This window comes from Cyphomyrmex costatus, unplaced genomic scaffold (genome assembly GCF_001594065.2).
Source record: "Cyphomyrmex costatus isolate MS0001 unplaced genomic scaffold, Ccosl1.0 scaffold193, whole genome shotgun sequence".
Taxonomy (NCBI): domain Eukaryota; kingdom Metazoa; phylum Arthropoda; class Insecta; order Hymenoptera; family Formicidae; genus Cyphomyrmex; species Cyphomyrmex costatus.
Window position 1 is genome coordinate 5,039,701 of NW_017275965.1, and position 22,745 is coordinate 5,062,445.

The following is a 22,745-nucleotide window of genomic DNA, read 5'->3' on the forward strand; positions in this document are numbered from 1 at the left end:
ACGTGACGTCATAACGTAAAGCCTGAGATGCAATTAAGAACACATGGCAACACATGGGAACAGGGAATAACAAGTTTCAACCTATCAAAAACCGTATATATCAGAATACATCAATTTCCGATGGTTTAAATCTGTACTCCTTTCACGGTCCACTGATCCTATAAATACTTTGAAGCATTTTCAGATTGGTCAATTGAAATTCTTTCTTTCTTCCAATTGGTCAATCAAATACTTCGAAGCGTTTGTAACGTCAAGTGGACCGCACCTTCAATTGTGTCTCGGACTTTGCATTTCCAGCGTGGTCGATCTACTCCGCGATCTTTACTCTGCTTGTCATCAAAGCATTCAACATACACAAGTAACAGTATTTTTCCATTAAATGTCTTATGCATTTTATTATTATTATTATCGTTATTATTAATATTTGTAGGAAGAAATGCTGTCAAATTTTAAAAGAAGCAAATTGTTCGTCAGATTGCACAACGCCGAACGAAATTGAATACGGCTGCTTCTCGTTGCCTGTTTCTCTTCGCCCACTTCTTTCGCTGTCTGAGACATTACGGACGTGCAAGAGACGCGAAGTTGCAAGAAAGGTTCCTGGCTAGACGCAAACGTTGCTCTGCGCAACACATGTTACATCCGCGCACTTTTCACGCGTTCTCCCGCAATAATGGATACATACGCCACGCACGTGACGGTGCTTGCCACTATCCGTTTCTTTTATTTTTTTTTTTTTTCCTATTTCTTTGTACTGTTGAACTATACATTCCCGGACGGAAAAATTACGACGTATTTTCTTTCCTCTCCGAACGTGCCAAAGTCCCAAGGCTGTCGTAACTCTTTCGTGCGCAAATACACGTTTAAAATCATTTTACATTTCGTGTGTATATTTATATATGTAGTATTTTATATACAAAGAACCGTAAGTTGCACACAAAAAATATACCTGCTCTTTTACGATTTTATCAGGTAGTTTATCCTGTAGTCTCTAATTTACCTGATACGAGTTACCTTCAACGGTCGTATTTTATTTAATAGCTAAGATGCATATCTTTTCATTTACGTTATTAATGCATAACGAATCTGCATCGAATATGCAAATATTATTACGTACGAATGTTATCTTACTAGAACGACGCGACGTAAATAATTACAATCTCTTAAATCACCCCGTTATTATTGTATAAAAAAAATTCTAGCATTTTAAAGTAGTCTATACTTTTTAAATTTTGTTAAAAATTTATGTACGAAACATTCATTTCTGTAGTATTTCTATAATAATATAAAATTATTTGTAATTTCTAATAATAAGGGTTTATATAAAATATAATCCTTTAACATTTTATATTCAAATACAAAGTTTAACACTTTTATTAAAGTATAAAAAATAATATATTTTATAAGAAAAAGCAGGTTAACGATAAATTACGAAAATATTGTTCATGTTAATTAGTTTAAAAATTTCACACTTAATTGTACACAGTTTATAAATCTATAACAGAAATGGGAGTGTCGAAACTCTCTCTTTCTCTCTCTGTCTTTCCCCCTTCCTCTCATTCTCATGCACACACCCTTCACAAAGAGCCCGCATATCCCGGTCTGATATCTCTGAATATAGTCCGGCCACCATGACGGAAACTGACTCCCATTAGCCGTTATATTTAGTGGCATGAGAATCTGTTCGGGGTTGAAAACACCTCCCCATGAGATTCGACAGCTTACCCTCATAGACCCGTATGTTGCAGCATATACTATGACACTCTCTAATTAGACAGGAGTCAAACTCATCTGGTTGCTATACGTATATGGTCGATTATATTTACGATAATGAAGTAGCTAAATCATCCCTCGTGATTGACAAATTGGTATCGTTAACTCGTTATCACGTTAAGCTTCTAAATTTTCGAAAAGGAAAAGAAAATCACAACACTCGATGTAATTAAAACGATATTAAATTAGATATTTCTTTCCTTTGTTGGATATAAATACTGTTACTCTTCAAAATAATATAATTGGTTTAAGCGATTAAGAGAATCAAGATAGCTTTTTGTTTTTCCAATAAATCATATTCTTTTATCAAAAGAGATCTAGATATTTTATCGCTTATTATTTAATTACGAAAAAGGCCTTTGTTCTTTGAGTACAATTTTAATCAGCATTTGACATTGCGTTGTGAAACCAGCGAGAGTCTCACTTCCTACTCACGCGACCTCGCAGCAATCGAACTTCCGGCTTTCCCTTCGCGAAATGTCACTTCCTTCTTCGATTAATGGTGTTGTTGGTACGTGCGAAATTCCGTAAAAACGTTTGTTCCTGTTTTGCTTGCGTATAGCTAAGAACAACGGATTAAACTAACCCAATACGTGATATTTTTCTTAAATCAACAAGTACATTTTTTCATGTATCTCGTTATATACATTTTTATAATTAAAACAGTAAAAATTATAAAAGCTATTGATATTAAAATCTAATCTATTTGATACAGATAGTTGACGTTAATAATTTGCGAAAGCATTTTTGGAAAGATCTTTTTCGTATTGGTAACAAATGACTAATTATTAAACGTATTACATAAATATGATTAAATAATATATATTATATAAAGAATATCTCTCTTTTGTTCCATATATGCAACACAGATTATTTAACAGCAATATTACGGCAAAACTGTTCCAGTAATATTTCAATAAGATTGAAAATGTTACAATGCTGCTGCAATCTTCTATGTTATATAGGATATATTACATATATTATATAAATCACATATGTATATACAGTATATAAAATAATTAATTAACATATAATAAAAGTTGCACTGTGTTTACGTCAGAAACGAATCAAAAGAAATTTATACATCGCAACTTGTACTTCATTTAGACATGGCAGTACTTTATTACTTAAGCTAATTTATGTGTGGTAACTATATCTCACCCCATAATGAATCGATCGTTATAAAATTACGGACGATTGCTGCTGGCAACATAATTTACGTTTGTGGTCATAAAATCATAAAAGCAATTGGCGACAAAAAATCATAACGAACGTAGACAGTTACTGTTTAGAATCTGCGGTCTACGCCGCAGGTGAATAGAAGTTGAATTTCATTCATGCCGCTGTTTGACCGCTGGAATGCGCTCGAGTTGTCGAGCAGTTGAGAGAGCCGTCGTATCTAGAGTATATAGTTTTGCATTCAGAGAAGGAAACAATCCCGTAACTGCTTTCAACGCGGGTTTATCTTTCGCTATGTGTTTTCGGAATAATGACTGAGAATAACGACGATCTCGAGAACACGTCAGCGTCTCGATCAAATTTTGATAAACATACTTTTCGGAGCGAGACGTTTTCTTATTATTTCTGTTGGGTTTCTTTTCATATACAAAAAAATACGGTCTTACTCTCTCTCTCTCTCTCTCTCTTTGTTTAACTGCGATATCTAAAAATAGCTAGATACAAATCTGAAAATAATTTTGTTTGAATTTCGCTGCAACGCTTCGCGGAAAGGTTAGCTTCTCTTGTAAAAGAATTGGATGTCTGCAAGAATCTTGCAATTCATTTATATCATAAATTACGTACAAACGCATAAAACACTTTACATAAATATATATATAAAATGCTTTTTGTGCATTCGTTCGCAATTTATTATATAAATGCCTTGTAAGATTCTCGAGTAAAAATTCGATCCTTTTATAAGAGAATCTAACCTTTCAGTGAAACGTTTTTACCGCGCGATTGTTGGAATCTCAATAAAAAGTTGTTAGCCCCTTTGTAACGCTCCATTATGCTGTTACGATCCTATTATCATTTCCGCAGAAAGGCTGGAGTAACTCGCTCCTTTTACCCGCTAATTGACATGTAAAAAACAATTGGCAATATTCAAATGACTCGGAGTACTAACTTGTGAGATCCGCGCTTTGTGAGAGAGACGGCGGCGGCCGGCGCCTCGGCGTCGTCCATCGCGTTTTCGAAGGTCGCATCACGCGAGATCTTACCGTCTCGGACCGGATTAAAACGAGCCCTTTGTCGAAGGGATGCGACCCCGAATTCCATCCAATAAGGGAGCTCGGGCACGGACGCCCTGCAGGATTGGAGAGGTGCGGAACGGTAGAACGGAGTCGTGCGGACAATTGAGAGCCGACGCGACATGCCGACAGAGAGCCAACTTCACGTGAGTCCCGAAGCCGCGCGCCGCACGATTGCCACGTCGGGATCGGTCGCTCTCCCCACCACGTGACGCGCCGAGACGGCGCGCGATTGGTCGGCGCGTCGGTGCCGCGGAGTAACCCCGGCCTGCATGTCCTCCCGTGGAGCACAGGCTACGGACTTCAGTCTGCGGCGCTCTCAGTCAGCTTTGGGAGGCTCTGCTTTAAACATTAAACACGGTGGTATATACCGGGCACACGCAAAATTCCGGTAAGATTTTTTTTTTTTCCCCTCTCCGTGAAAGACGGGCCGTAGTCGACGAACGAAAGTGTCAAGTTCATAAGTTAGTCATTGTAGAAACGTTCAATCTCGACGAAGAGAAAAACGTCTGACGGCGTTCATAACGACGACTCGTAAACTCGACGAGAGTACGCGACGAAGAGAAGTTATCGCTATCGCGCGAAGTCGATTGCCGGAGAGAGAAAGAAAAAGAGAGAGAGAGAGAGAGAGAGAGAGAGAGAAGGAAAGAGAGAGAAGGAGGAGAAGATAGAAAGGGCCGGTCAGGAAGCACGAATCCGAGAATTAAGTACGTTCTCCGAATTCGCGCGCGCCCGCTCGTTCCTGTTTTTTATTATTATTAACGTTATTCCGAGGCACACGTGTCGATCGGGGCGCGTACTGTTTATTTACGCGTGGGTGCTTCCAATGCGATCTACGGCGACGGCGGCGGCATCGCATAACGACGCATACGGTCGTAGTGGCAGTTTTATTGTGTTCTGAAGAAAGTTTTTCCACCTCCCCCTCTCTCCCTTCCGCTGACCGCCAACGCCGACCTGTTCGACCTGCGCGCTGCTCTGACATTTTTCGCGCCCGAGGGACGAGTGGCAGAAGGAGGGAAGGAAGGATCGGAAGAAGGAAGGCGGACTCCAGATACAAAGTGTGTTTTTGTGCGACACCCGAGGACCATGTCGACCGCCGTCATGAGTAATACGTCCATGTTCGAGTGCGGCGAGCATCTCTTTAAGGTAAAGACTCCTGTCTGTTTGTGTGTGTGCGTGCGTTTCTGGCTCTTTCTATGTAGATTAACTTCAATCTCGAACTCCCTTTTTATCTTACGTTGTCCTCTAGTTCGAAAAATTGGGGAAATAGGCTGGAGAGTAAATTAAAGCGAGATTAAAGTTAATTTACGATTGAACAAAAATAAACACTTCGCCGATCTGTCTCGTCGATTTCGATCTGCCGCGCGTCGTCGTCGTGTATAATTAAGCCTGCGGCAAACGGTGTGATTTTTCCTCTTGGCTCTACTTGCGATTTAGTAAATTACTAGAATTGCATCAGAACGCGGAATTTATAGTATCTAATTTACTGCATAAATCGCAGGCGATCCTCAGCGAGAAAAATCGGCGCCGTCTGTGCCGCAAGGCTTTATTTATTTAAATATCGTACATAATGTTCTCTTCGAATGTGGATCGTTCAAGTTTTCGCTGATAAAACGTATCGACAAGTTAAGTATTTTTTTTGCCGATTAGTTTTAGAGAAATGCGTTCGACGTCACGCGTAGAATATGCGGAATACACAAAGGACGGGGGCGACCCCGTTTTCGTCACGCTCGAACCTCGTATTGTTAAATAAACGGATCTTATAACCCTGGAAGAAGGATATTGTTATATTTTGCGATATTCGTAGGTATTATACAGGACTCCCCATCGAACTTTTTTTCCGAAATATTCTTTGATCCGTTACCATTCTTTGCTTGGTCCCATGCCTTTTGAGACCGGATGTGCACAGGTAGATTTTCCTACTCCAGCAGGTATACGTAGAACGAACAACAAAATGCGAATTTGTGCCTTCCCTCGCATTCGGTCCAATTGGTTCATATCGCAAAACGGCATAAACATCGAATTTAGTCGAATATACTTGATTTTGCGTTCGTTTGTTTACGTCTGTAATCACACTGCGAAGAGAAAGAAAAAAGGGAGAAAAAAAGGAGCCGATTCTTTAGCTTTGTTCTACGAGCTTTCTTTAGAAATCTTACAAAGTACATAGGATTTTCAGAATAGAATCTTAAAGTGGATTTTTTCGATTCCTTGGTATGTCGACAATGTTCGAGGATTGAATTCGTTCGTTTCCGAACTCCTCGTGGATCCTCGAATTTATGAAATACCACGTCATATGTATACAGATTGTAAGTTTTCTCTCTCTCTCTCTCTCTCTCGCAAATTCTCTATTCTTCTCGTCTCCCGGTATACGAGATCAAAGGGCCGATCAATCCATTCTCTCCGTATAATTACGAACTCGTGTTCTTTTAGCGCTTTTATTTTCGCTAGAAATTATTTTACGCGATAAGGGTCGAAGATAACGTTGCCGCCGGGTGGATATTAAAATCCTCGATCGTATCGTTTCGGGTCGGTCTTCCGCGATCGAATCTCGTTTCCACGTTGCATCGTCACTCGCGTTTGCCGATCCTTCCAAGAAGGCGATCGAGCACGGACGTGACCGCGACACGCGTGATTCGAAGGATCTGTTTCGTTTTCTTTTTCTATTCTTGCACCTAACTGTACTAGAACTCTCGTCTCACTTCAGCCGAATACATTAAACATACGCGAACAGTTAAGTCAGTGACTCTTTTTACTTTTTCTTTTTATCAAGTTTCGACACTTATTGTTCAACATAGTTTTCTGTTTAAAAGTCTCTGACTCATCAAACTGCCCACGTGTACCTGCTTTTCTGTTTAAGTTCCAAAAGTATATATATATATATATATATACTAGTTCAGCTAAAAAAAAACAGACCTAAGAACTCTCAGGAACCCGCGCTGTACAACGCGAGATAGCGTGGGCATATCTACGAGCGGGAAAAATATCAGGCAAGTGGATTGAGAGTGGGAGAACCCTAGGAGCACCAACACGCGTTTACGTTTACGTGGCTAATGGCGCTACGTCTATAACAGCAAGAAAATAACGACATTTAGAAAGCGAAAGAAATTTTCTCCGAGATATCGGCAGGTGTATCGAGATTTCAAACGCGACGTTTATCGATCGCAGATGTTTCTTGATGTTTATTTTATATATATATAAAATAAAAACACACGTACACAATGATATTTATTCTCGTGATATCGTTCGATATCTTGCGGCGCTGTGTCATCGATGTGATCGACAATTGTAGAATATTATCAGTTGTGAACGAAAACATTAAAGTACTCTTGATAAAAAAAAACCTTGTAGACGATAATTTACAAATTTCTAAATCGGAGACCGCAGTTGCTTAATCACAAATATATACATTTCTTATCGACACTGAAGTCATTATCGGACTTGTTTTTCTAAATTAAATAGATGACAGATTGCAGCTACGGTATATTCCTGCAGATCTATTGTTTGAAAATTCTTGTTTATCAGTTCGACATTATCTCGCGAGATATATGCATAATCTGAAAATATCAATATTTTTTAACCGATATATATATCGATCGCTACCTTTATCTAATGTGAAATCAGTGAAATACGATACGATACTATGATATTTTTAAACTTTTTTATAACTGATTAACTGAATCAAAATGAGATTATTTTTAATTACTAAAGAATTTTTTATATTTTTTCCATAGTTTACGTTCGACTTTTAAATTTCTATTTTGAATGTAATCATACGTGATTAAATTGGAACTTGATTTACGAAATTCGTAAAAATTGACCTACGTTAATAACTGTAGTCCAGCGAGATCGTGACCAAACTGGTAATCGAATGTGTACCTATTAAAAGTAATCGCTGCCAGTCACGCGGTTTATTCTTCACTTCGTCGATAGGTCGAAAGGCCTTTATCGTTCGGACGAGCGGGCGGTCGCGCGTTTTCGCACGACGTAAATAAAAGGCCGTCGCGAGTCGAGTCGGAGACTCTCACCTTAGAGAGAACTAGGCACACAACACTCTCTTTGGTTTCTCCTCCGACGAGTGAGTTTCTCTGTGTGACGCGAGTCAAGCTTCTCTTCGAATCTCACGCGACACCGCTCGTAATTTTCAGAACAAATGTGGAGTAGAGCTGATTTTTTTATCTTTAATTGTTCTGATATCTGTACATCGACATAATATATTGTAACCAATCCAATGGTAGAAGAGAGATACAACATTCAGAGAAAAAGACACAACAGTAGCAGCTATAAAAAGTGATTCGATTGTCATTTTTTAAGTGAGACTTCTCTCTCTTTTTATAGTTGAATTCTACTCCAAAAATCTTAGAGAGTAGAATTAATGTAGTTGAATAAACTATTTTATACATATAGTTTTTGCATTCAGTCACATATATTAATTTTACACACGAAACTTGTTTCTCTGAGTGCAGACTTGTTTTCATGAAAATTCCGAATAGCGAGACGATTTAATGACGACCAAAGTACTGTTGTTTTAAACATTATCTGTTAATTTATCTATATGTAAAAAATTATTGAGTTTCATGGATTGACAATAAATAATAAATTATCCGAAGGTTTCTTTACACGCTCGTTAAACACATTTGTGCAAAATGTGTTCTAAAGTTCAGCATAAGAGGAGCATTGAGTCAGCATCTGAAGAGGCTTCTGTTTCTTCTGTATATAATGAATTTCTTTTGGTAGGAAGTTCCGCTTAAATAATTGTGTCGTCGGATCTCTGTTCTCCAATTAGAAATGCGTGAGTTATAGACTACTTGTTTCATGGCTCCGTTATATTCATTAAGCTAAGATAATTATTGATTCTCTTAGTTAATCTATTATGTGAGAGGCAAAAACAATCGTGAAAACAAAACAAACAGCGTTTACATTCGTATTGCTACGCGACTTCCTATCATCTGGGTTGCGCTCCAAAATTCGACTCTACCAACTCGAGTATCATTTTATTCTTGTTCATTGAATGTTGAACAAGGCTGAAGATACTCGAAGTTGACAGAGTCAAGTTTTGGAACGTACCTGTGCGTTCTCCGAATTCATAATGAACGCTGCCGGAATGCTGTTTCGGTTGCGTTAGTTACAATTCTTAGATGCGATAGCAAATCTTCAATTGTAATCGGTATGATGACACAGACAAGTATGATACATTTCGCTAAGAAATCCATGTAATAACATCAGTGATGAATTCTTTTGCTACAACGACAAATACAATTTCAGCAAATCATGATTAGCTGTAGCGTTGAAAACTTTTTTTTTTTTCGTGTTGATAAACGTTTTTTTCTTCACCGCTTCTTGGAGAACAATTCATAACACTCGTTCTCCATTAGAGACGTGTTATTTTTCTATCATATTACGTCTCGACTGTTTTCTCGCGGGGAGATGCGATGCGATCGACATCGCACGTGTCGCAGCGAGAATTCGCTATTCTCTACGCGCGGAATCGCGCTGGTACTCGGTGGTACCACGCTTACGCGCGCGAGTGTATTGGTGCATGTTGAATTAACAAATGCATTCTCTCTGTCTCTCTCTTGCTCTCCGTTGCGGTTCCGTTCTTACCTCACACTCTCGATTGCACCGCCGTGCAACATGACAGAGACAGAAAGGCGTATATTTATTATGCGTCCCGCGAGGCGTAGTGTTCCCCTCGAGCGCTCCGACAAATACATGTGAATATTTACTCGGAAAAACTCGCGCGTACATTAATAGCGACGAGGCATTAAACGAGACTTGGATCTCTGACGGGACAAAGCAAATGTGTCGTCAACGAACTGTGTGCGAGCCGTATTCATCAACCGTAATTTTGCTAATGAAAAGGAAAGAAGTGACATATACCAGATGACAATATGGCGCTTCCGATCATTATTGTTATTCTTTTTCGTGAATCCGCAAGACTTTCTAAATATTTCTCATTCCATGTACAGATAGACTTTAATTTCTGCAATCGTAATAACATTTATTAAAGGGACATATTTGTTTGGTACCAAGATTTTTGCATTTCTCATCGGAAATGACTTTTTCGTATCTACTTCTTAAACAGCCAATCGAAATCGTATTCTGGCTCTTTTATTTATTTCCGAGTTTCACGTGTCAGACAGATGACGCGATTTGTTTTCATGTGTTTCCGTGCGGTTTTGCGTATTTACGCGGAATTCTCGCTGCGACCTTGACAGGATTGTCCGCTATCTCGTTCGTTACACAAGCTATTGTATGAAATTGTCGTACAAGACAAGTCGATATCGAATGTAGTTCTGATAATTATTATCATATTAAGACGTATCGTAATGATTACGATTAACATCAAGTTTCTTTCGATACATACAAAGAAATTTTTATAGACTGAAAAACTATATGAAGTAGGTTTGATATTATGATATTGGCAAATATCGTTTCTGTTTGTATACATACAGAATAATCGATTTACTTATTTGTAATTAAAATGATGTAACTTAATGTAATATGCAAAATCGAATGGACAATCACACGGTAAATGGAAGTGAATAGAAGGAATTTTTAAATGTTACTGCATGTATTATTTAATTAATATTCGATTATTAGACGATATGACGTACATTACGAAAGAGGAATGATTACGATCTCTCTCTGTAAACATCATTTTCATCCGTTGTTTATCCTTCGCTCGTCCATTACAGTGAATAATACAAGGATACGCGATTGCTTCATGCAGAAATATTGCGAAACCGCCATTTTCCCGGCGTGTACGACGCGATATCGCCTTTGCGTTATTGTCATTGAAACTGATACCGATCGAGAGGCTAAGCGAACGAAACGGGCGACACATCGACGCTTCGTTGGCTTTTCTCTTGCTCAACGTCGTCTGGTACGTGAGTAACACGCGCACAAGAAATCGATTGTTCGCGCACACATTTGGCACGAAACGAAACTCTCAATCTCTCGACAAAGAGAATCGCAGCTACTGTTTCCCTCCTCGGCTTTATTTGCGGTCAGGAGGGCCGCATCCAGTCCATTCTCGGACATCGAGCGAACGGAAAAAGAAAGAACGGGAAGATCGTCGGGTTCGCGACAATCCTGGCGCAACGCGTTATTTCCTGAAAGCACATGCCCATATGTCGCGACGTTACACGTCGTCTCTTCGTCGCGTAATTATGCGTGGCGCGCGAGCGCGCACGGTATCATACGATTTCCGGTGAGTCCGCTACTGTGAACTGTTGGCTCACTTGTCATTTCCCGTCTCATTATCATGCGTATGCGGTTAAGCGTACGCAAATTCTGAAAAGGAAAGAGAGAGATGGGTGGGAGGACAAACTGACTGCCTCTGAAATAATTACTGCGCGTCGCCACCGCGACGTCGTCGTCGACCTTTGCCAACGCGGTGGTGATAGCCTGTAATCTGCGCGAAATCAAATCGCGATATTACAAATACGCGAAAATAATCTCCGTGTTTATTCGTGATAGCGAAATACGCCATTTAAAGATATATATATATATATATTTTTTTTTACATGTACAGCGCTGAGATTTTATTTCACGGATATCGCGCGGTGCTTTCGTAATTATAGATACATGTTGCTTCACGATACGATGATTACTTGACATTTGTGTAAGAAATATTTTTCTGTTTTGAAACTCCGTCATTCCTGCGATTTTTTTGAATTCAGTATCATAAGATTCGTCATTAACGCACATGTTTTTAGAAGATAATTTCCGTAATCATTTTTCGGATGTTTTCCTTTTGCCTTTCAACCTTGGATTTTGCTGCGCGGACGAGAGTCTTTCCTTTTCTCCCTTTTGGACGGTAACCGCGCGTAACTTTCCTCGGCAATTTCTCCTCAGCTCGATTTCGAAACTCGTTCGATCGGGTGGACTTTCGACTTTCGATATTTCGACGGGCACCGTCAAAATCACTGTCGATCCTTGCGAGATGCGAAAATTTTGGTTGAAAGAGCTGAGGCATGACGCTCCGTTTGAGCTTTACTGAAAATTCCGTTTTTATTGTAAATTTCAGAAGTTCACGTATTTGCATTGATTAGCGATGTTAATTTGACCTTACTGAAATACATCGAACGACATGATGAGTCACCGAATCGATCATTATATCTGTATATACAATCTGCCATACGGAGCTGAGTCAGAAGTCAAAAATAAAGTAAAATGATGCATATAATTTAAGTAAATAGCTCGCTCATTGCAATAACAAACAAGTGCTGTGGATATAATCGATAAAAATGACTAACTTTTCTGGTAATATATGAAACACCCATCAAATTTTAAATGCAGATAATCAAGCAAAAGAATATTTGTAAATAAGTTAATGTACGTAAAATTATAATCGTTCAATTCTCTTAAAGCGGTACTCACAGCCCGTTTCTATATAGAAACAAACCAGTGTTCGAAACAAATCTGAGTGAAATTATCAAAACTCGTTTCAGTGCTTAACACGGGAATTCGATTTTTACTACGTGTGAAATCTATATATATATATATATCCCACCTCTTTCGACACCCTCTCGCGAAACTGGCTCTCCGCAGCAGCAGCAGAGATACGTGTGCACGGCAACAGAATCCTTTGGATTTTTCTAAAAGCGAAAACCTCGCCCCGAGCGTATAGCGTGTCCGTACATTGGTAGCGGCAACAAAAAGCCGCTCGGTGAACGCGAGCCATGAAGAAGGGGCGTAGGAACCTGTTGCTTCAGGTTTGCCGGTGCTGAAGGAGTGATCGAGAGAATGAAAGGGAACCAGAGAAGGAAGGTGGGATACTCGGGGGACCCCTCTTTGTGCACCGATCTGCCCCTGCTTCTCCTGTAGCCGACTCTTGGCCAGCATTGGCGTAGCACGATCTTGGAGCCCCCTCCTCCCACCCTTTTGTATTCCCTGGGCTTCCCTTCGGCACGACAAATTTTCCCATATTTTTGAAAAGATCCACTGCCATCACAAAAGGATAACGCCAAGACCCGACCGTTCTTCTGCAACTCGTTGCATCGGTTTCTGGAACTGCTTCTTTTTCGCGCGGTATTGTGAGGCAGGTTCGGCCGGTTTTTACAGGAGGATTTTTGTGCGATCTTGATCTTTTAGTTTAGGCGGTTGAAATGGCCTGTTTTCGTCTGCCACGAACGCTTCTCACGATACAAAAATGAGCGAGGAATTATGCCAGTCGCGATGTAAGAAGTTCGATAATCATAATGAAACTATTATATAACCATGCTTTGCTACACAACACGATACTATGGATAACATTAAATTTACAGAAGGAATTCGAATAAAAAAATTGTATTTTATAATATATTTTAAACACAGTACTTTAAAATCTACTTTGCAGTACGATATTTAAACAATAATCTAAAAACCATCACTGAAATTATTTATATTTCAATTGAGTAATCTAAAAATCTCGAATCTTTATTATATGTTTTTTATACAAAATGTATACATCCAATTATTTTTGAAGATCCAAAATTATCTATAACGAATCAAAATAATGTTTATTTCAAATAAATTCACGTTAATTTTTATATATTTTAGTGATATCTATTTAAATATTTATACGTTTTTTTGTAGTATATATTAATATAATATATGTATTTCAAGTTTATAGGTATATTCTGCAATTTTTTAATCAAATAAATGTGTATCATTGAAAATATCTATAATAAAAATTAATTTGAATTATATTAATTCAAATAAATATTATTGGTTTATTATAGATAACTTCTCGGATTTTTCTGATTAGTATAAACATTATAAATTATTTTAGTATATTGTGAGTACATTTATCATGTTTGTTACATTTATTATATTAATTCAAATAAAAATGATTAGTATATACATTATAGATTTTAGTATATTACAAATCATGTATAAATTAGAGATGTTTCTCTTGATGGTTAAGACGTTCGTTATGGCATTTTTTGAAAGAAATGTACAAAGCGATTTATATTTCTCATCATTTTTCATCGTAAATTTGTGAATATAGCTACGCAAACGGCAACGGGTTCTCTTCACGATAAAAGCCGTCCCTTTTCCCGTATTCATGAAAAGGGACTGGTGAACACAAAAGACGTAAAGAGGGAAGGACACGAGCCATTTCCGCGCACCTTGCACTTTCCGCGTTGGTTCGCCTTCGTCGATGCTCCTCGAACGTCGACTTAACCTTTCGCGATCCGAGATAATTTGGAGAAATTACATCATATTGAACGTTCTGTATTTACGTCAATATTGTCATTGTTGCGTAACGTCAATGAAGTTTTGCGTCACATGTGTAATAACACATTACATAATTGAAAAATATCAGAAACTTGGAGCAGAATAAAATCAATAAAAAAGAGTATAATATTAGTTATTTTATTAGTAGGACATAAAAATTCAGGTTTTTTTTATCCGCAAGATAGCAACGTTTTACATAAAATAATTTTACGAATATCATATTTCTTCAAAATAAGGAAAATAAGGAACTTACGTAAGTCCTTTGTCTAGCAGTTTATGCTGTAAAAATTACAATATTTTTTGTACATGAAACATCGATGCGATGTATACGTGCGATAAGCATAATCATCGATTATTGAGCCTCAAAGGGTTAAATTCTACCTCACACGAGAGAAAGCGAGAGTACCGAGAAGCGTCCGTCGACAGCTCTCGATTTCACTTTCACGCTTGATTTAAACGATGATTCTCCAAGTTTCCAATCTGAGCTGTTTCGGCAACCTGAGCGTCACGCTCTAAGATAATTCAAGGACCGATCTTCGCTTTTTTTTGTATCAATAGGAAAAAAATTATATCGATTATATTCGTTTGTATGATTAATGCAGCAAAAAGAGAAAATTAAATATCGAATACTAATCATCAAATCATTATCTCATTATCTGTAATTTAGTGTAATAAAAATTACAGTTTCTGTATGTAAAAAGAGATAAGTGCTTTTTTTTTTAATTTAATTTAGGTTTACACAGCTATAAAATATTCAAATTATTTATGTTCCTATGAGGATGGAACATAAATGGTCTGAAGTAAAATTTAGGCCATTATACACATATAATATAATACATCATTATTTTAAGTCACGTCGGCTTAAAAATGGATTTAATTAAAATCCATTATTACTGTATGAAATTTGTTTCTTCGATCTTGATGCTGTGATGAATTAAGCTAACCATGTGCGAAAGCTAACAAACGCGCGTTTCAATTAACGCTAGAAGAAAGAGATTTCCCTGACTTACAGCCGTCATACTTTCTTCTTAATTAAAATTGCTAATTGCTAATCTGCACGTATGCCTGTTCCGCGTGCGTTATTATTTTTCTCAGAGTGTCACGTTGCATCGCGATTTATCTTCTGGCCACCGGTAACATTAAAGTAACAACGATAAATCATATGAGACCTTCCGCGTTAACATTTGCAACTTTTTTTGCAATATTAGACTGCGTTGCAGTTACCATTCATTTGAATTGCTTGCTCAAGCAGCGCTCGCCTGATCTTTGGTCAGAAAAACTGCTGAGCAATTTTGGTCATTTGACGAGAGTTCGTATTTCATGCTACGGTGTAGGTACTTCCGGTCTTCAATTTCGATATGAAGTGTGTTTTCTTTCACAGCAGAGAATCCGATATTTTTTTTTTATTTTACTTCACAGTGATGCGACTTAAGTAATTAGCGTTAATAATCCTAAATTTAGTTTATCGGAATAAGAGAAAATATGGAACAAACGTAATAATATTTTCGGCAAAGTTTTAAAACTTACAGCAGCTCGGAAAAGAGGACTGCGCGCAATATTTACACAATTATTTTTAATGCAACGAAAGATAAGACGGTGATCTAAGTGCACGCGCGTGTTCGTTTATTGACCAATTATTATGATGAGGGAGGCGATCGCACTGTGCATGTTTGTGATGCACCAATAGCATTCGAACGTGGAATTAAAGCTTCAAAAATTAAACGGTCCAGTGAAATCGCAATATTGTTCACGAAAAATTGATAAAACACACTGCACGCATAAAACATGTTCGGCAAAAACAAGGTAAATCTGCAATCATGCGACTGTAATATCCCTTCATGCAAGCAATCTGCACGACTTGATTTACGCGTACAAATAAAAAGATGCATTTCCTTTCACGAGCAGCAGAAGGTAAAGATTAAGTCCCGATTATTGCGGTCAAAGCGCCATTAATTGCGCGGGTAATAAAGAGTGAAATAATACACACGCTTTAATATGAAACGGAAATGTATCCATGTATCGCCTACAGCGAAATAATTGTCTACATTCACCGTTCGCTTTCGAGATGATCGAAACTTACAGTACCAGATCGCACGTGACTACAATCAGGTATTTCCACGCTTCGTTCCAATGCCGGAAATTCTATATTACCGTTAATTCATTGCGTGATACCGGCGATATGCCAACTCGGTTATTTTTCTGTCGCAGACGATCTTCGGAAATAATTGAAACCTCCTTATATATAGGCTTGGCCAGTGCACATGTCAGCAATAAGATTTCTTATCTGTCGACGAGTTTTTTTTTTCTTGGCTATGTTAATTACATTCCACTCGTGGAGATTTTTAAATAGAGTCTTATACATAAAATCTGTATAAGTAATTATCTATAATTTATAAATTATTTATCTATTTAAATGATTTTGTGCATTATTTGTAATTAATTATTATTTCTAAAAATAATGTCTTAATTCATCGATTGGTTATTAATCATGCACTATTGAATTCCTGTTAAAAATTATATTTTAAAAATCGTACACTTTCAAGATTGCAATAATACAAGAATAACCGTAAAATATTTCGTCTCTTTTCTTATATGAAGATATCCGCGAGAAGATCGACAAAATATTTTCTGTGATCGATACACACGGAATCATCCGAAAACCACAAATAGTTCTTAAAATGATTCGCCGGTTGCGTATTTCCCGGTGTAAATTGACTTTGTCGCGCATAAAAATCGGCGGAACGTCTCCGATGGTTGTCGCATAATGACGTGGCGTCTTCGCGTCGTCGTCGTCGAGAATGAAAAACCGCGGAGCTGCGGACCCGAAAGTCTCCCACGTTCTTTCTTCCCCGGCTTTCTGCGAAAAAGAGCAAGGCGGGGGAGAGAGAGAGTGCGAGCGTGGTGGTGGGAGCGTGGGGTCACGAGACGGAGGGAAAGAAAAAAAAAGGAGCAGAGAGAAACAAAGGAGCCTGGGGAGAGCCGGCGGCATGAAAACAGGCGCAGACCTCCACGTGAACGTAACCGTGCACGCACGTACACACAATACAGTGACGCATGGCGCATACACCCGCGCGTTGTGTATGCAACGGCCGCTCGTAAACGCACGTGTGCCCGCCGCGCGCGTCTTTTACGCGCGCAGGAAAGTCTTCGCGGTCACGCGGCCGACCGACGCGCCTGAATCACGCATCTTATTTTACGAGCGCTCGGGGCCTCGTACACGCGTATTTTAGTATATCCATATATCATCCACGTGTGTTTCACCGCCGTTGATGCACACGCGGGTGCGTGAATGAGGTCCGACACTCGATAGTTGAATCTCTCTGCCGTATTTGAGAAACGTATATATAGAGGTATCTTCCCACTCTTGCGCAATTATAATAGCTGAGATTACTTCATTTTTGCGAAGGACGGAAAGAATCGTACGTGAAACTTCGCCGTGAATGCGGATACACTAAATGGCACTCGCGATTGCGCAGCAGTGCCATTTTTCCCGCTCACCGCGCGTTAATTGACAGCCATCAAAATTCATTATCTCGATTAGTTCGAGTTTTCGTAATGAATATAAGAGATATTGGAGACAAATTTATTAACTTGTGTCTTTAGTTGACATTTTTTTTTTTATTACTTAACGCTTTCCGTCTACAATTATATTTTTACTCCTTCGTTTGCAATTATCATAGGGTCTTTTTTGTCCAGTCCAAGATTTTTTTTATTCGTCTATAGACTTTCAAAAACTGTAGAAAAATTTAATTACTTATCAATATGTTTATTAAATTACCAAATAGGTTTTTTAATAAGATATTTTTAAGAGGCGGAACTGGACTCTATGCTTTCCTTTATTTCGGAGAAATTTGAGAGTGAAATTTTGCTTGTGCCAAAAAAGGCCTAGATTGCAAATGGAGATTTAATACAGTTTTGCAAAATTCTATATATTTTATAATTTTTATTAATTTTATACTAAGATATTTAATAATTTTTTTGTAATATTTTCTATTTATCGTACTATGAATGATTTTTGTACGACTTTTAGTTGCTGTAACCGTTAAGACCGGTATGAGTCATACCACTTTGCTTCTCGACCATTCGAATGGACGTATGAATGCAGGTCTAAGTCGCTTTCATTGCTTGTTCACTCATCAAAACTGATTGCGATAACGATTGCCTTGTCGCGTATATTCGGTAGCTATCAACCCGGCACAGTTCACGGGGATAAATTTAGCATGCAACATTGGCACGGCGTTCCTCGTATTGTTCCATTGCATTGTTCTTTATCTCGAATCGACGTACGAGTTGGAGTTCCTTCGTGAGGCCAGAAGAGGAAAAAAGATACTACTTTTTCCTCGCACGTCGGACGCGTATTATGCGTAGCGCGCACGATCGTGCGCGTGATGCGCGTTGCACGCGAATCGCCACGCCGATGCGCTCGATGCATCTCGAACATCTCGCAACCAGGGAATGCCGGCGCTTAATTTTCGATTAATTTGCATGTGATACGATCTCTCAGAGACTAATTGAATTCATCGGAGATTCGCAGTGGGAACGGCCATGACTTATGTATTATGCATTCCGATCCTGATTTATTTTACTTTGCTGGTTTATGTACTTTAAACATTGTTTATTTTTATTTTAGTTATATCATAATTTTTTAATTGATGTTACATTTTTGCGATTTGGGTAATTCCCGGTATACAAGTAGTCGTAATTAGATTAATTGAAAGCCGAAGATCTTCCTCCCAATTTATCTCTTGTGTTGAATTATTGATAATTATTATTATTTGTAATGGCTTTTAATAAACTTTACAGCGTAAATTACAGTGAATACAATTAAACTTATAAAAGCGTGTGTATTCAGTTAAATCAAAATAGCGATGAAAAAATTTAATTTATTCATCAATTACAAAATTAGTGATAATTGTAGAATTGATTCGACGATTAATCTTATGACATAACAATTAAATATTTAATATTCGTAGAAAACTTTAATAAAAATATAGAAAAATTTAAAAAAATAAGTGATGAAAAAGTCATTTAATGTATCTTTTATTAGTTTTATTAAAAACTTAATTTTATTACAGTAATGAATTAAAATCAAATTTTTGACGTTCACGTTTAATACGATTAAATTGAATCTTATGTATCTCGTTTAATGACAGCAGAAAGGCAGGCATTGTTTCTCTCGCGCGACGATTCTGTTATTTCATCCTTAATGACGAGTCACGGAGAAAATGGTGGAACGCGTAACGAACTTACCGTGTCGGTTTTTTCCGCTAATTGCGAGAAGAAGGAACGAGCGCCGACAGATTGTACAGGGCGTGACCCTTTCTTGAATTTAGCCGAGAGTTACCTTAAATTATAGTGTCTCCCGCTGTACAAGCGTCGATTTAATGCACCTTGAAGTCATTAGCGCAATACGCCGATGAGACTGAATCACGCGGCGATGTATTTCGCGAGTAATTAAACCTTATCCGTGTTCACGTGCGCGCGCAGGAACGCGGCGGATGGAAAAATGTCACCGAGTTCCGCGATTATTCAACCGTGGCTGCTGCAGGCCGCTGACTAGTGTCCGCTTTGTCGACCGGTAATTCTTGTGAAACACATGCGGCACTATGATTACAAATTTGCTAACGTGGATTTATGACGAACCCTTGAACCCTCAGCCGACGAAATGTACAAGTCAGCTGTCACTAATATCACGAATTACGTTTGACATTTGAAAATTACTTTTTGGCGTGCGCGTTTTTTTTTTTCAACATGCCATTCTTTAACTTGACCATAAAATATTCTTTGTTGTGTTTAATTGTATTTGCTACATTTTAATACAGAAACGTAAACGGATTCTTTTTAGAAGATAAATATGCTCATAGATGAACGCAAGAAAAAACAACTAAATTATGAAAATTTTTACGATGAAAAATTAAATGCTTATTGCCCAATATATGGCTCACATGTTATTTGTAAGAAAATTCACTGAAGATCCTTGAACTTCAGCTTCTGACAGAATTCAAAATTTTTCGAGATGCATTAAACTGTGATAAAAATTTTATTTTTTGAAACATGAGATGTTAACTTCACAGAGGTCAGATTCTGACTGTATATAAGCATTTTAATAAGTTTTGTATAAAAATAAATATTAATATATATATATATATTTATTATTAATTAATTAATTAATTAATTTTTGTCCTTCGACTGAAATCCTGGATATATCTGTAAATATTCGTATATTCAACTATATTCTAAGAACTGAATGGAAAATGACAGATCTCCACAAAATATTTTGAAATATCCTATAACGACCATACATAAATAACGCATAAGTATCGTTAAAAATATGCATATACTGAGACAAAAATTCCACGTACAGTTTTAAAAGCGTTATTTATAGTGAGGCAGTTTAAAAGAGTTGCACGCAATCTTGCCGTATTGTTTTCTTGTGAATTATGATCTTTTGAAGGTTATATATATTGTTGAGCAGTAACATATTTCATGAAGCTTCAGCTTCACCAATTGAACGTCCTACACACGTAAATCGACCTACGCGTGCAAGTCTATGTGCAGGCAGTCGTGACCGACTGAACCGTGACCGATTCTTGACGGCATGATGACAGTGTCAACAACCGCTGTAGCCTGCAATACCCCATTCGCGTTATTGCTCTCTACGATTCATAATTATCTGCCTCGAGAGAAAAGAGGCTTTAATAATCTGAAGTTAACTCATCGCTAACCGTAAAGGGTTGAGAGTTGTAAGTAATGCATTTTCCTTTCTGTGAATTACTTTAAATAATCTTTTGTTTGTATAAACTATGGTACAATTTATGAATTCTCCCATGTAGGTATAAAGAATTACTTTCATTTGAACAAAGAAGAAGAGAAAGTCTAAATCACGCTTTCTAATTTTTCATTCTTACGCATCATTTTCATTTTTTACTCAACCTTTTTTAAAACTAATTTATTCAATATGTATTATGTTTATGTGGAACGGTTATTACATTTAAAGATATAATATTTCAACAATTTTTACAAAATAAAAGAATGCAAAAAATTGACTTGATACATTAGAGAAACATGTAATGTAGGCAGATGTTGAGCAAGGACTGTCCATTAGACAAATCCGTTTCCTTATCCTCTTTATCGTTCTAGTACAATGTAACACGCAGCAGCATCAAACATTGTTATTAGATTCACTGCGGATAAACTAGAGGATGTCGAGCACGAAGCACTAAATCACCGATAAAATCTGACATATCTCATACCGTAACTTTACTAACTCGATTACCGACTACTAGTCTTCATTTTAACATATTGCTCTTTCTTTGTCTCTCGCACACGTCACTATGCAGACAATATCTTTTAACCTCTAGAGACATTCAATATATTGTATATTATTTTGTACAATATTACTTCTTGCCCCCTTTGAACAATTTAAAACAAGTAATCTAGAGGTTCGATACAGCTTGCCGATTATTAATAACATTGTGCAATAATATTGATCGTCCAGAGGCTGTTATAATCGATTATTTTAAGACCGTCTTAAGATGCTAATGTGGTCTTCCGATTCATGGTTCGTGACCTGAAGACTGAACTTAAGACGGTCTCGAATATAAGAACTGACTATGAATACTGGCCTCTGTGTTCACGCTAGAACTCGGTTTCTGGATCCAGGAATATATAGCCACTCAACATGTATAATTTTTATGGAAAAGTGGCAAGTTGATTGGCTGCACATTTCTTTGTGGACACAGAAAGGCGTGCGTTTACAAAATGTATGACCCCTTTCCGATTTTCAATTCCCGTCCTTTCGTTGCACAATAACGGTGCAACGCTCTCACTTGTGCGCCTGTTAAAGTTTCTTGATGTTTTTACGAGACGTGGGCGAACAAGTCACCAACGATTACCGCGTTGGTTTGCGCGCGGCCAGTTAGTTTCGATCGTTCGCTCGCTCTTGCATTTACAGTTGCAGAAAATATAAGAAAAATGCAAGAATGTAAATTGAGATTTTGAGAAAAAAAAATTGTCCATTCGAGAGACTGAATTAATTTATATAGCTTTGTCTTTATTTTTTTCATTCGGCAATTTTTTTTTTTCTTAGTGTGGCATTTTTGGTTATGCTGGCGTGCAAAAAATCGGCGAGCCGAGTGAACCGTGAACAAAATGTGAAAATCGCCGCGTGAAAAGCCCGTAATTCTCTAATTCAGGCTGATACAATGAAAACACTTCCGCGAAACCAGCGGCTCTGCAACGTATTGCGAAGGCCGCCACGTGGAAAGTTCGCGGAAAGCCACTGAATCGCGATTATCTTGCTGGCGAGCGCACTCGCGCGTTTCTATCGAAGAGGAAAGGCGGCAATAGTATCAGCCATCGCAGTTATCCGATCTAGAATGTTCGTATAAATATAAACCAGGAAATGATTGTTACATCTACAAGTTGCTTTATCCGTTTTTACACTGTTCTCTGTTCAACTTAATATACCATGATACTTATAAGGAGACGCAATATATCGAA

At 37.8% G+C, this 22,745-nt stretch overlaps 1 protein-coding gene across 1 annotated transcript in view; it reads left to right on the top strand.

The window, feature by feature from the left end:
- The first annotated feature begins 5,010 nt into the window (after nt 1–5,010).
- Tis11 (Tis11 zinc finger protein) overlaps nt 5,011–22,745 on the top strand; it is a 29,138-nt gene continuing 11,403 nt past the window's right edge. The window contains exon 1 of the mRNA XM_018538436.1: nt 5,011–5,165. Coding sequence (XP_018393938.1) covers nt 5,106–5,165 — 60 coding nt within the window. The 5' untranslated portion in view covers nt 5,011–5,105. The remainder of the gene's footprint in view (nt 5,166–22,745) is intronic.